This window comes from Lethenteron reissneri, chromosome 21, assembly GCF_015708825.2.
Source record: "Lethenteron reissneri isolate LAM-NWPU_2019-01 chromosome 21, ASM1570882v1, whole genome shotgun sequence".
Taxonomy (NCBI): domain Eukaryota; kingdom Metazoa; phylum Chordata; class Hyperoartia; order Petromyzontiformes; family Petromyzontidae; genus Lethenteron; species Lethenteron reissneri.
This window is the reverse complement of record NC_083799.1, coordinates 16,229,953-16,245,067: the sequence shown is the minus strand read 5'-3', so window position 1 is coordinate 16,245,067 and position 15,115 is coordinate 16,229,953. Positions and strand designations below refer to the sequence as shown.

General features: G+C 39.6%; 1 protein-coding gene across 1 annotated transcript in view; it reads right to left on the bottom strand.

The window, feature by feature from the left end:
- Nucleotides 1-9,566, bottom strand: part of LOC133344948 (obscurin-like) — a 43,070-nt gene extending 33,504 nt beyond the window's left edge. The window contains exons 1-8 of the mRNA XM_061555277.1: nucleotides 9,489-9,566; nucleotides 8,869-9,058; nucleotides 5,902-6,173; nucleotides 3,679-3,715; nucleotides 2,287-2,553; nucleotides 1,885-2,151; nucleotides 1,109-1,375; nucleotides 354-620 (exon numbers count right to left, since the gene is read on the bottom strand). Of these exons, the coding sequence (XP_061411261.1) occupies nucleotides 354-620; nucleotides 1,109-1,375; nucleotides 1,885-2,151; nucleotides 2,287-2,553; nucleotides 3,679-3,715; nucleotides 5,902-6,173; nucleotides 8,869-9,058; nucleotides 9,489-9,566 (1,645 nt within the window). The remainder of the gene's footprint in view (nucleotides 1-353; nucleotides 621-1,108; nucleotides 1,376-1,884; nucleotides 2,152-2,286; nucleotides 2,554-3,678; nucleotides 3,716-5,901; nucleotides 6,174-8,868; nucleotides 9,059-9,488) is intronic.
- Nucleotides 9,567-15,115: the final 5,549 nt, after the last annotated feature.

Here is a 15,115-nt window from a genome sequence, read left to right as displayed (position 1 = left end):
AGGCCTGAGATGGGTGGAGCTAGAGATGGTCCAACCACAGGGGCTGGGGCAGTGGCCTTTGTATTGTGATAGATTAGCCTGTAGGGCGCCACCAAACTAAATTAAATTAACTTATTCTTGTATTGTACTATTATGCTCACACATTCTATGTATGTTGAACTTATTTTGCAATGGATGTAGCCAACCGTACTAATTGGAGGTGCGGGGGAAGGACGTGAATTTTCAATCGAGATTTTAATCGTTTTCAATCTCGATCCTATATTCCAATCCATCGCCAACCTCACTGACCAGCAAGGTGAAGTATGTTTAAATAGCCCCCTCAACGAGCTGTACACAAACACACGGACAATCACCGGTGACGGTGAGCGTGGCGGCGGTGACGTCGTGGCCGGTGGCGCACGAGTAGCGGCCGCTGTCGTGCAGGCTCAGGTGGTGCAGGACGAGCCGGGCCGTGCGTCCCTCCTGGCTCGTCTCGTGCCTCCCGTCGGGGCCCAGGGCCCGGCCGTCCTTCAGCCAGCTGACGGGGGCGCCCTCTTTGGACAGCTCGCACAGCAGCACGGCATCGCCCCTCTCCTCCACGCTCACCTCCTGCAGACCCTTGGTGAACATCGCGGGCTTCTCTGTGGCCACAGGAGGAAGATGGAGTGGATTGGTCAGGAGGGGTTTTGACGTGGAACTGCATTATGCTCTCCCGTATGCAATCACGGATCAAAGAAGCCAGTTATCACCTTGCATGAAATTATTATCCCCACTCGAGACTTTCTATAAATCGTCATGTTCTGGGCCACAATATGAATCAAGTGCCCATTCTTATTCTCACATTAAACACTGTAATGTATATTTACTTACCACTTCACTTTGTCAAGAATTAATATGTGAAAATGGCCAGGATGCACCAATTCAATAGTCTATGATATAAGCATCCACATATTGAACATACACTATATTCTGGTGAAGGGTGGAACCACGGTCAGATATCACTTTGCTGCCGTTGATAACTCTGCCTGGGAATCCAACTCAAGTCGCCGACTTCGCAGCGCAGTTAGCTAACAAATGTCCCGCCGCTCTGCCGCCACTGTACTGTTGACACATAAAAAAAAACAAATACCTTTCACATTCAATGTAGCACTTGCACAATCATCCCCCGTGTCACATTCATAGTTCCCAGCATCTTCAACTTGCAGGTCGTGAACAATCAGCTTCGCAACAGCCCCCGCGTACTCCATCTCGTACTTCTCTCCGGGCTGCAGCACCACAGATCCCTTCCGCCAGGCGACCTCGCGAGCCGGTTTGGAAAGCCGACAGCTGAGCTCAGCGCTGCCAAACTCCTCGGCTTCTTCATCCCTCGGAGGTTCACTGATGAGCACCGGTGCTTCTGTGAAGATTGCAAAGAGAACACACAATATCTTAACCGATGTTAAATAAATACTACGCAGTCCCTTTGTGCGTTGGATATAATGGTTAAGAATAATTTAATTCATTTTACAGATAAGAGGTTACAGAAAAAAGTATATTTCTACAGGAGTTCTGGAATGAATGATGAACACATGTTGCCAGGACGAGAAAAGTTCCGAAATATATTTGGAGCAAAACCGTCAATTTGTGAAAATATCAACAAAACCAAAATACCTGATAATGACTTAAAACTTTCGTGACTGCAGGAATTCATATTCTTTTTTTGTCTCTCCGCCTGATGAAGACCACTTTTGTTGCAATCGAAACGTCGTGGGTTTATTTTATTTTATTTTTTATCTACGCGACTTTACCGAAAGAACTAAGAATATGAATACCTGATAATGATTAAATGTTTCAACATTTACTAAATCTCCATCAATTAAATTCAATTAATCGAGTGGAATGAGTCGAAATAAGACCACTCATTACCTTTGACAGTCAGGGACGCGGATGTGTTCTCGTCGCCCGTGTCACACCGGTACTCCCCCGCGTCTTCCATCTGTACGTCGTGGACAATGAGCATTGCCACGTTTCCTTCCTGCCCCATCTCATACTTATCACCGGGTCGCAGGACAGTGCAGTCCTTCTCCCACACCAATTCCTTTGGCGTTTTGGAAAGCTGGCACGTGAGGATGGCGCTCTCACATTCGTTGACCTCCTGGTCCTTTAAACCATCGCGAATCAGCACTGGGGCTTCTGCAAACCACAGAGGCCATCTCAAAGTGAATCAATTTGCTCGTCATCGTCACAAGCAGCTTTGAATTGATTAGTGATGCCACGAACATTCAACTTCCTTGAGATGAAAATAAATGAAATGGATCATCCGAGTACCTTTCACGGTAATCGTAGCGATGGTTCTGTCATCCCCAGTGTCGCATTCGTAATCGCCCGCGTCGCTCATCTGCAGGTTGTATATTGTGAGCTTGGCAACGTCACCCTCTTGGACCAAACTGTACTTCTCGCCAGACCGCAGGATGCTGGATCCCATTTGCCAAGCCAAGGGAGCATTTGGCTTGGAAAGTCGACAGCTGAGAGTGAGGTTCTCGAATTCCAAAGCCTCTTGGTCACGCAGTGCCTCTCGGATCAGAACTGGTGCCTCTGCAGCAAGGATGTCATCAGTGTAAGTCAGGAACCATTTCAAGTGCCCCCAACACCCAAGCCAAGGTTTATGCCACGTTGGAAGTCCTGAGCCAATGCTCTAAATATCACATTTAGACTGGGACTCTGCCAACTCTGATGGCCACCCAAACACGTTTTTTTTAATTCAAGGAAAGAATATACTGTATTCTGCAGTTAGTCACGCATCATAATTTGGTTTCTGTGTTTAAAGTTTACTGATTAGTGGATGAGGATCTTGCATATGTTGTACGAAAAAACCTAAGAATATGAATCCTTGCAGTCACGAAAGCTTCAAATCTAGAATGCAATGTTACATTTTAATGAACACCAACGCCACGTGAATAATCAAAGTGTCTTAAGTCATGAAAAGTGCAATTAAATACTTATAGAGTCATAATAATCTCAAGCGCCTCGTATAAAATTTCGTAAATGTAAGCGGACAACGATTTTCGTTCTCTACAAAAATGCGTAGCGAGAAAAGCGAATTCGACGCCGTTTCGGCGTCACGGGCGACGTGGCAGCCATTGATGTGGATGACATCATCAGTCCGGCTCGACCACCAGCCAATCGCCTGGCAAGGGGTAATTTGGCGCCAATTTCCGTCGACGTGACTTCTAAACAAAAACTAAGTTTGTTTTTATATTACCAGGTAGGGTCCACTGAGCTATAAAGTTATTTTTCAGAAGTGACCTGGCCAAAAAGGATGGCTTCAATGAAACGGCTTTTCACGTATAAATTTATTATAGCAGCAAAATATAACAAGCCGCTTGTTTCTAAATGAGGAGGGGAAAACTGGAGGACCCAGAGAAAAATCCACGGGATGACGACGAGGGAGATAGAGACATGCAAACTCCAAATATACAGGAGTCAGGGTCGGGATCTAAATCCTGTATAGAAGGCGAGGGAGGGAACATCTCGCCACCGTAGCAGCAGGAGCAGCAGGAGCAGCAGCAGCAGCAGAGTGAACTTGACGTCTGCTGAGGTAGACGACCTCGTTTACGATTGCAGGTGGCGTCCGCCTCCGTTAAATTAAAAACATCTTCACTGCTAGGAGCTACATTATGAAATGAAAAATTGCAGATCAATAATATTTATTTGTATTACCTTTGACATTGAGAACTGCAGAGGTGTGGTCATCTCCAGTGTCACAGTCATATTTCCCTGCATCTCCAGGTTCCACATCATGAATGATGAGCTTCGCTGTTTTTCCTTCCTGCTTTATCTCATATTTATCGCTGGGCTGGAGTAAAGTGGAGTCCTTTTTCCAAGCGACTTCCACAGCCGGTTTGGAAAGCTGACAAGTAAGAGTGGCACTTCCAAACTCATCGGCTTCCTGGTCCACCAGGCCTTCTGATATTTTAACAGGGGCTTCTGTTGGTATACATTTGAAAATTAAATTGTTTAATTATATCAAGATGAAACTTCACGTATTTGTGGTTTGTATATGGATGTAAATAGATATCCTTGTTTACCTTTGACTTTGAGAACTGCACAAGTGTGGTCATCTTTAGTGTCACAACCATATTGCCCTGCATCTCCAGGTTCCACATCATGAATGGTGAGCTTCGCTATTTTTCCTTCCTGCTTTATCTCATATTTATCGCTGGCCTGGAGTAAAGTGGAGTCCTTCTTCCAAGCGACATCCACAGCCGGTTTGGAAAGCTGACAGGTAAGAGTGGCACTTCCAAACTCATCAGCTTCCTGATCTTCTAGGTGTTCTTTAATAAGTACTGGAGCTTCTGTAGGTCAGATAACACCTTGTAATTATCCTGATTACAAAGAATATCTATTAAATTAAAGTCACTGGGAATACCCATGGGGTTCCATTCCAAAATAATTCTATCATTTCGTTGAAGTCAACCAAAATAAAATCTAGAAACCTCTTAGGTTTTCTAAACATTTACAGTAGAATAAAAATGTATATGCAGCGTAAAAGTATGAATGGGTATTAATGGATGGATACATTATTTACAAACGAATACAATCATATATTAATTATACGCATGGAACACTGATGCGTTATTGTTCAAAAAGACGATTCATGAAAATGGATGATTTTCGAATTTCAACATCTCCATTCACTTAACCTGACCTTTGACATTGAGAACTGCAGAGGTGTGGTCATCTCCAGTGTCACAGTCATATTTCCCTGCTTTTCCAGGTTCCACATCATGAATGATGAGCTTCGCTGTTTTTCCTTCCTGCTTTATCTCATATTTATCGCTGGGTTGGAGTAAAGTGGAGTCCTTCTTCCAAGAGACATCCACAGCCGGTTTGGAAAGCTGACAGGTAAGAGTGGCACTTCCAAACTCATCAGCTTCCTGATCTTCTAGGTGTTCTTTAATAAGTACTGGAGCTTCTGTAGGTCAGATAACACCTTGTAATTATCCTGATTACAAAGAATATCTAATAAATTAAAGTCACTGGAAATACCCATGGGGTTCCATTCCAAAATAATTCTATCATTTCGTTGAAGTCAACCAAAATAATATCTAGAAACCTCTTAGGTTTTCTAAACATTTACAGTAGAATAAAAATGTATATGCAGCGTAAAAGTATGAATGGGTATTAATGGATGGATACATTATTTACAAACGAATACAATCATATATTAATTATACGCATGGAACACTGATGCGTTATTGTTCAAAAAGACGATTAATGAAAATGGATGATTTTCGAATTTCATCATCTCCATTCACTTAACCTGACCTTTGACATTGAGAACTGCAGAGGTGTGGTCATCTCCAGTGTCACAGTCATATTTCCCTGCATCTCCAGGTTCCACATCATGAATGATGAGCTTCGCTGTTTTTCCTTCCTGCTTTATCTCATATTTATCGCTGGGCTGGAGTAAAGTGGAGTCCTTTTTCCAAGCGACTTCCACAGCCGGTTTGGAAAGCTGACAAGTAAGAGTGGCACTTCCAAACTCATCGGCTTCCTTATCTTCTAGGTGTTCTTTAATAAGTACTGGAGCTTCTGTAGGTCAGATATCACCTTGTAAATACCCTGATTACAAAGAATATCTACTAAATTAAAGTCACTGGGAATACCCATGGGGTTCCACTCCAAAATATTTCTATAATTTCGTTGAAGTAAACCAAATAAATATCTAGCAACCTCTTTAATTTTTTAAACATTTGCAGTGGAATTAAAATTAATATACAGGATAAAAGTATGCATGGGTATTAATGAATGGATACATTGTTTACAAACGAATACAATCATATATTCATTTTACGCATGGAACGCTGATGCGTTATCGTTCAAAAAAACGATTCATGAAAATGGATGATATTTTAATTTCAACATCTCCATTCGCTTAACCTTACCTTTGACATTGAGAACTGCAGAGGTGTGGTCATCTCCAGTGTCACAGTCATATTTCCCTGCATCTCCAGGTTCCACATCATGAATGATGAGCTTCGCTGTTTTTCCTTCCTGCTTTATCTCATATTTATCGCTGGACTGGAGTAAAGTGGAGTCCTTTTTCCAAGCGATTTCCACAGCCGGTTTGGAAAGCTGACAAGTAAGAGTGGCACTTCCAAACTCATCGGCTTCCTGGTCCACCAGGCCTTCTGATATTTTAACAGGGGCTTCTGTTGGTATACATTTGAAAATTAAATTGTTTAATTATATCAAGATGAAACTTCACGTATTTGTGGTTTGTATATGGATGTAAATAGATATCCTTGTTTACCTTTGACTTTGAGAACTGCACAAGTGTGGTCATCTTTAGTGTCACAACCATATTGCCCTGCATCTCCAGGTTCCACATCATGAATGATGAGCTTCGCTATTTTTCCTTCCTGCTTTATCTCATATTTATCGCTGGCCTGGAGTAAAGTGGAGTCCTTCTTCCAAGCGACATCCACAGCCGGTTTGGAAAGCTGACAGGTAAGAGTGGCACTTCCAAACTCATCAGCTTCCTGATCTTCTAGGTGTTCTTTAATAAGTACTGGAGCTTCTGTAGGTCAGATAACACCTTGTAATTATCCTGATTACAAAGAATATCTAATAAATTAAAGTCACTGGAAATACCCATGGGGTTCCATTCCAAAATAATTCTATCATTTCGTTGAAGTCAACCAAAATAATATCTAGAAACCTCTTAGGTTTTCTAAACATTTACAGTAGAATAAAAATGTATATGCAGCGTAAAAGTATGAATGGGTATTAATGGATGGATACATTATTTACAAACGAATACAATCATATATTAATTATACGCATGGAACACTGATGCGTTATTGTTCAAAAAGACGATTCATGAAAATGGATGATTTTCGAATTTCATCATCTCCATTCACTTAACCTGACCTTTGACATTGAGAACTGCAGAGGTGTGGTCATCTCCAGTGTCACAGTCATATTTCCCTGCATCTCCAGGTTCCACATCATGAATGATGAGCTTCGCTGTTTTTCCTTCCTGCTTTATCTCATATTTATCGCTGGGCTGGAGTAAAGTGGAGTCCTTTTTCCAAGCGACTTCCACAGCCGGTTTGGAAAGCTGACAAGTAAGAGTGGCACTTCCAAACTCATCGGCTTCCTGGTCCACCAGGCCTTCTGATATTTTAACAGGGGCTTCTGTTGGTATACATTTGAAAAGTACATTTGAAATTATTTCAAATTTAAACAACACATATTTGTGGTTTGTAAATGGAGAAAAAAACATATCCTTGTTTACCTTTGACTTTGAGAACTGCACAAGTGTGGTCATCTCTAGTGTCACAACCATATTGCCCTGCATCTCCAGGTTCCACATCATGAATGATGAGCTTCGCTATTTTTCCTTCCTGCTTTATCTCATATTTATCGCTGGCCTGGAGTAAAGTGGAGTCCTTCTTCCAAGCGACATCCACAGCCGGTTTGGAAAGCTGACAGGTAAGAGTGGCACTTCCAAACTCATCAGCTTCCTGATCTTCTAGGTGTTCTTTAATAAGTACTGGAGCTTCTGTAGGTCAGATAACACCTTGTAATTATCCTGATTACAAAGAATATCTAATAAATTAAAGTCACTGGGAATACCCATGGGGTTCCATTCCAAAATAATTCTATCATTTCGTTGAAGTCAACCAAAATAATATCTAGAAACCTCTTAGGTTTTCTAAACATTTACAGTAGAATAAAAATGTAAATGCAGTGTAAAAGTATGAATGGGTATTAATGGATGGATACATTATTTACAAACGAATACAATCATATATTAATTATACGCATGGAACGCTGATGCGTTATTGTTCAAAAAGACTATTCATGAAAATGGATGATTTTCGAATTTCAACATCTCCATTCACTTAACCTGACCTTTGACATTGATAACTGCAGAGGTGTGGTCATCTCCAGTGTCACAGTCATATTTCCCTGCATCTCCAGGTTCCACATCATGAATGATGAGCTTCGCTGTTTTTCCTTCCTGCTTTATCTCATATTTATCGCTGGGCTGGAGTAAAGTGGAGTCCTTTTTCCAAGCGACTTCCACAGCCGGTTTGGAAAGCTGACAAGTAAGAGTGGCACTTCCAAACTCATCAGCTTCCTGATCTTCTAGGTGTTCTTTAATAAGTACTGGAGCTTCTGTAGGTCAGATAACACCTTGTAATTATCCTGATTACAAAGAATATCTAATAAATTAAAGTCACTGGGAATACCCATGGGGTTCCATTCCAAAATAATTCTATCATTTCGTTGAAGTCAACCAAAATAATATCTAGAAACCTCTTAGGTTTTCTAAACATTTACAGTAGAATAAACATGTAAATGCAGCGTAAAAGTATGAATGGGTATTAATGGATGGATACATTATTTACAAACGAATACAATCATATATTAATTATACGCATGGAACGCTGATGCGTTATTGTTCAAAAAGACTATTCATGAAAATGGATGATTTTCGAATTTCAACATCTCCATTCACTTAACCTGACCTTTGACATTGATAACTGCAGAGGTGTGGTCATCTCCAGTGTCACAGTCATATTTCCCTGCATCTCCAGGTTCCACATCATGAATGATGAGCTTCGCTGTTTTTCCTTCCTGCTTTATCTCATATTTATCGCTGGGCTGGAGTAAAGTGGAGTCCTTTTTCCAAGCGACTTCCACAGCCGGTTTGGAAAGCTGACAAGTAAGAGTGGCACTTCCAAACTCATCGGCTTCCTGGTCCACCAGGCCTTCTGATATTTTAACAGGGGCTTCTGTTGGTATACATTTGAAAAGTACATTTGAAATTATTTCAAAATTAAACAACACATATTTGTGGTTTGTAAGTGGAGAAAAAAACATATCCTTGTTTACCTTTGACTTTGAGAACTGCACAAGTGTGGTCATCTCTAGTGTCACAACCATATTCCCCGGCATCTCCAGGTTCCACATCATGAATGATGAGCTTCGCTGTTTTTCCTTCCTGCTTTATCTCATATTTATCGCTGGCCTGGAGTAAAGTGGAGTCCTTTTTCCAAGCGACTTCCACAGCCGGTTTGGAAAGCTGACAAGTAAGAGTGGCACTTCCAAACTCATCAGCTTCCTTATCTTCTAGGTGTTCTTTAATAAGTACTGGAGCTTCTGTAGGTCAGATATCACCTTGTAAATACCCTGATTACAAAGAATATCTACTAAATTAAAGTCACTGGGAATACCCATGGAGTTCCACTCCAAAATATTTCTATAATTTCGTTGAAGTAAACCAAATAAATATCTAGCAACCTCTTTAATTCTCTAAACATTTGCAGTGGAATTAAAATTAATATACAGGGTAAAAGTATGCATGGTTATTAATGAATGGATACATTGTTTACAAACGAATACAATCATATATTCATTATGCGCATGGAACGCTGATGCGTTATCGTTCAAAAAAACGATTCATGAAAATGGATGATATTTTAATTTCAACATCTCCATTCGCTTAACCTTACCTTTGACATTGAGAACTGCAGAGGTGTGGTCATCTCCAGTGTCACAGTCATATTTCCCTGCATCTCCAGGTTCCACATCATGAATGATGAGCTTCGCTGTTTTTCCTTCCTGCTTTATTTCATATTTATCGCTGGACTGGAGTAAAGTGGAGTCCTTTTTCCAAGCGACATCCACAGCCGGTTTGGAAAGCTGACAAGTAAGAGTGGCACTTCCAAACTCATCGGCTTCCTGGTCCACCAGGCTTTCTGATATTTTAACAGGGGCTTCTGTTGGTATACATTTGAAAATTAAATTGTTTAATTATATCAAGATGAAACTTCACGTATTTGTGGTTTGTATATGGATGTAAATAGATATCCTTGTTTACCTTTGACTTTGAGAACTGCACAAGTGTGGTCATCTTTAGTGTCACAACCATATTGCCCTGCATCTCCAGGTTCCACATCATGAATGATGAGCTTCGCTATTTTTCCTTCCTGCTTTATCTCATATTTATCGCTGGCCTGGAGTAAAGTGGAGTCCTTCTTCCAAGCGACATCCACAGCCGGTTTGGAAAGCTGACAGGTAAGAGTGGCCCTTCCAAACTCATCAGCTTCCTGATCTTCTAGGTGTTCTTTAATAAGTACTGGAGCTTCTGTAGGTCAGATAACACCTTGTAATTATCCTGATTACAAAGAATATCTAATAAATTAAAGTCACTGGGAATACCCATGGGGTTCCATTCCAAAAAAATTCTATCATTTCGTTGAAGTCAACCAAAATAAAATCTAGAAACCTCTTAGGTTTTCTAAACATTTACAGTAGAATAAAAATTTATATGCAGCGTAAAAGTATGAATGGGTATTAATGGATGGATACATTATTTACAAACGAATACAATCATATTTTAATTATACGCATGGAACACTGATGCGTTATTGTTCAAAAAGACGATTCATGAAAATGGATGATATTTTAATTTCAACATCTCCATTCACTTAACCTGACCTTTGACATTGAGAACTGCAGAGGTGTGGTCGTCTCCAGTGTCACAGTCATATTTCCCTGCATCTCCAGGTTCCACATCATGAATGATGAGCTTCGCTGTTTTTCCTTCCTGCTTTATCTCATATTTATCGCTGGGCTGGAGTAAAGTGGAGTCCTTTTTCCAAGCGACTTCCACAGCCGGTTTGGAAAGCTGACAAGTAAGAGTGGCACTTCCAAACTCATCAGCTTCCTTATCTTCTAGGTGTTCTTTAATAAGTACTGGAGCTTCTGTAGGTCAGATATCACCTTATAAATACCCTGATTACAAAGAATATCTACTAAATTAAAGTCACTGGGAATACCCATGGGGTTCCACTCCAAAAGATTTCTATAATTTCGTTGAAGTAAACCAAATAAATATCTAGCAACCTCTTTAATTTTTTAAACATTTGCAGTGGAATTAAAATTAATATACAGGATAAAAGTATGCATGGGTATTAATGAATGGATACATTGTTTACAAACGAATACAATCATATATTCATTTTACGCATGGAACGCTGATGCGTTATCGTTCAAAAAAACGATTCATGAAAATGGATGATATTTTAATTTCAACATCTCCATTCGCTTAACCTTACCTTTGACATTGAGAACTGCAGAGGTGTGGTCATCTCCAGTGTCACAGTCATATTTCCCTGCATCTCCAGGTTCCACATCATGAATGATGAGCTTCGTTGTTTTTCCTTCCTGCTTTATCTCATATTTATCGCTGGGCTGGAGTAAAGTGGAGTCCTTTTTCCAAGCGACTTCCACAGCCGGTTTGGAAAGCTGACAAGTAAGAGTTGTACTTCCAAACTCTTCGGCTTCCTGGTCCACCAGGCCTTCTGATATTTTAACAGGGGCTTCTGTTGGTATACATTTGAAAATTAAATTGTTTAATTATATCAAGATGAAACTTCACGTATTTGTGGTTTGTATATGGATGTAAATAGATATCCTTGTTTACCTTTGACATTGAGAACTGCACAAGTGTGGTCATCTTTAGTGTCACAACCATATTTCCCTGCATCTCCAGGTTCCACATCATGAATGATGAGCTTCGCTATTTTTCCTTCCTGCGTTATCTCATATTTATCGCTGGCCTGGAGTAACGTGGAGTCCTTCTTCCAAGCGACATCCACAGCCGGTTTGGAAAGCTGACAAGTAAGAGTGGCACTTCCAAACTCATCAGCTTCCTGATCTTCTAGGTGTTCTTTAATAAGTACTGGAGCTTCTGTAGGTCAGATAACACCTTGTAATTATCCTGATTACAAAGAATATCTAATAAATTAAAGTCACTGGGAATACCCATGGGGTTCCATTCCAAAATAATTCTATCATTTTGTTGAAGTCAACCAAAATTATATCTAGAAACATCTTAGGTTTTCTAAACATTTACAGTAGAATAAAATGTATATGCAGCGTAAAAGTATGAATGGGTATTAATGGATGGATACATTGTTTACAAGCGAATACAATCAAATATTAATTATACGCATGGAACACTGATGCGTTATTGTTCAAAAAGACGATTCATGAAAATGGATGATTTTCGAATTTCAACATCTCCATTCACTTAACCTGACCTTTGACATTGAGAACTGCAGAGGTGTGGTCATCTCCAGTGTCACAGTCATATTTCCCTGCATCTCCAGGTTCCACATCATGAATGATGAGCTTCGCTGTTTTTCCTTCCTGCTTTATCTCATATTTATCGCTGGGCTGGAGTAAAGTGGAGTCCTTTTTCCAAGCGACTTCCACAGCCGGTTTGGAAAGCTGACAAGTAAGAGTGGCACTTCCAAACTCATCAGCTTCCTGATCTTCTAGGTGTTCTTTAATAAGTACTGGAGCTTCTGTAGGTCAGATAACACCTTGTAATTATCCTGATTACAAAGAATATCTAATAAATTAAAGTCACTGGCAATACCCATGGGGTTCCATTCCAAAATAATTCTATCATTTCGTTGAAGTCAACCAAAATAATATCTAGAAACCTCTTAGGTTTTCTAAACATTTACAGTAGAATAAAAATGTATATGCAGCGTAAAAGTATGAATGGGTATTAATGGATGGATACATTGTTTACAAACGAATACAATCATATATTAATTATACGCATGGAACACTGATGCGTTATTGTTCAAAAAGACGATTCATGATAACGGATGATTTTCGAATTTCAACATCTCCATTCACTTAACCTGACCTTTGACATTGAGAACTGCAGAGGTGTGGTCATCTCCAGTGCCACAGTCATATCTCCCTGCATTGCCAGGTTCCACATCATGAATGATGAGCTTCGCTGTTTTTCCTTCCTGCTTTATCTCATATTTATCGCTGGGCTGGAGTAAAGTGGAGTCCTTTATCCAAGCGACTTCCACAGCCGGTTTGGAAAGCTGACAAGTAAGAGTGGCACTTCCAAACTCATCAGCTTCCTTATCTTCTAGGTGTTCTTTAATAAGTACTGGAGCTTCTGTAGGTCAGATATCACCTTTTAAATATCCTGATTACAAAGAATATCTACTAAATTAAAGTCACTGGGAATACCCATGGGGTTCCACTCCAAAAGATTTCTATAATTTCGTTGAAGTAAACCAAATAAATATCTAGCAACCTTTTTAATTTTCTAAACATTTGCATGGAATTAAAATTAATAAACAGGGTAAAAGTATGAATGGGTATTAATGAATGGATACATTGTTTACAAACAAATACAATCATATATTAATTATACGCATGGAACGCTGATGCGTTATCGTTCAAAAAGACGATTCATGAAAATGGATGATATTTTAATTTCAACATCTCCATTCGCTTAACCTTACCTTTGACATTGAGAACTGCAGAGGTGTGGTCATCTCCAGTGTCACAGTCATATTTCCCTGCATCTCCAGGTTCCACATCATGAATGATGAGCTTCGCTGTTTTTCCTTCCTGCTTTATCTCATATTTATCGCTGGGCTGGAGTAAAGTGGAGTCCTTTTTCCAAGCGACTTCCACAGCCGGTTTGGAAAGCTGACAAGTAAGAGTGGCACTTCCAAACTCATCCGCTTCCTTATCTTCTAGGTGTTCTTTAATAAGTACTGGAGCTTCTGTAGGTCAGATATCACCTTATAAATACCCTGATTACAAAGAATATCTACTAAATTAAAGTCACTGGGAATACCCATGGGGTTCCACTCCAAAAGATTTCTATAATTTCGTAGAAGTAAACCAAATAAATATCTAGCAACCTCTTTAATTTTTTAAACATTTGCAGTGGAATTAAAATTAATATACAGGATAAAAGTATGCATGGGTATTAATGAATGGATACATTGTTTACAAACGAATACAATCATATATTAATTATACGCATGGAACACTGATGCTTTATTGTTCAAAAAGACGATTCATGATAACGGATGATTTTCTAATTTCAACATCTCCATTCACTTAACCTGACCTTTGACATTGAGAACTGCAGAGGTGTGGTCATCTCCAGTGTCACAGTCATATTTCCCTGCATTGCCAGGTTCCACATCATGAATGATGAGCTTCGCTGTTTTTCCTTCCTGCTTTATCTCATATTTATCGCTGGGCTGGAGTAAAGTGGAGTCCTTTTTCCAAGCGACTTCCACAGCCGGTTTGGAAAGCTGACAAGTAAGAGTGGCACTTCCAAACTCATCAGCTTCCTTATCTGCTAGGTGTTCTTTAATAAGTACTGGAGCTTCTGTAGGTCAGATATCACCTTTTAAATATCCTGATTACAAAGAATATCTACTAAATTAAAGTCACTGGGAATACCCATGGGGTTCCACTCCAAAAGATTTCTATAATTTCGTTGAAGTAAACCAAATAAATATCTAGCAACCTTTTAAATTTTCTAAACATTTGCATGGAATTAAAATTAATAAACAGGGTAAAAGTATGAATGGGTATTAATGAATGGATACATTGTTTACAAACAAATACAATCAAATATTAATTATACGCATGGAACACTGATGCGTTATTGTTCAAAAAGACGATTCATGAAAATGGATGATTTTCGAATTTCAACATCTCCATTCACTTAACCTGACCTTTGACATTGAGAACTGCAGAGGTGTGGTCATCTCCAGTGTCACAGTCATATTTCCCTGCATCTCCAGGTTCCACATCATGAATGATGAGCTTCGCTGTTTTTCCTTCCTGCTTTATCTCATATTTATCGCTGGGCTGGAGTAAAGTGGAGTCCTTTTTCCAAGCGACTTCCACAGCCGGTTTGGAAAGCTGACAAGTAAGAGTGGCACTTCCAAACTCATCAGCTTCCTGATCTTCTAGGTGTTCTTTAATAAGTACTGGAGCTTCTGTAGGTCAGATAACACCTTGTAATTATCCTGATTACAAAGAATATCTAATAAATTAAAGTCACTGGCAATACCCATGGGGTTCCATTCCAAAATAATTCTATCATTTCGTTGAAGTCAACCAAAATAATATCTAGAAACCTCTTAGGTTTTCTAAACATTTACAGTAGAATAAAAATGTATATGCAGCGTAAAAGTATGAATGGGTATTAATGGATGGATACATTGTTTACAAACGAATACAATCATATATTAATTATACGCATGGAACACTGATGCGTTATTGT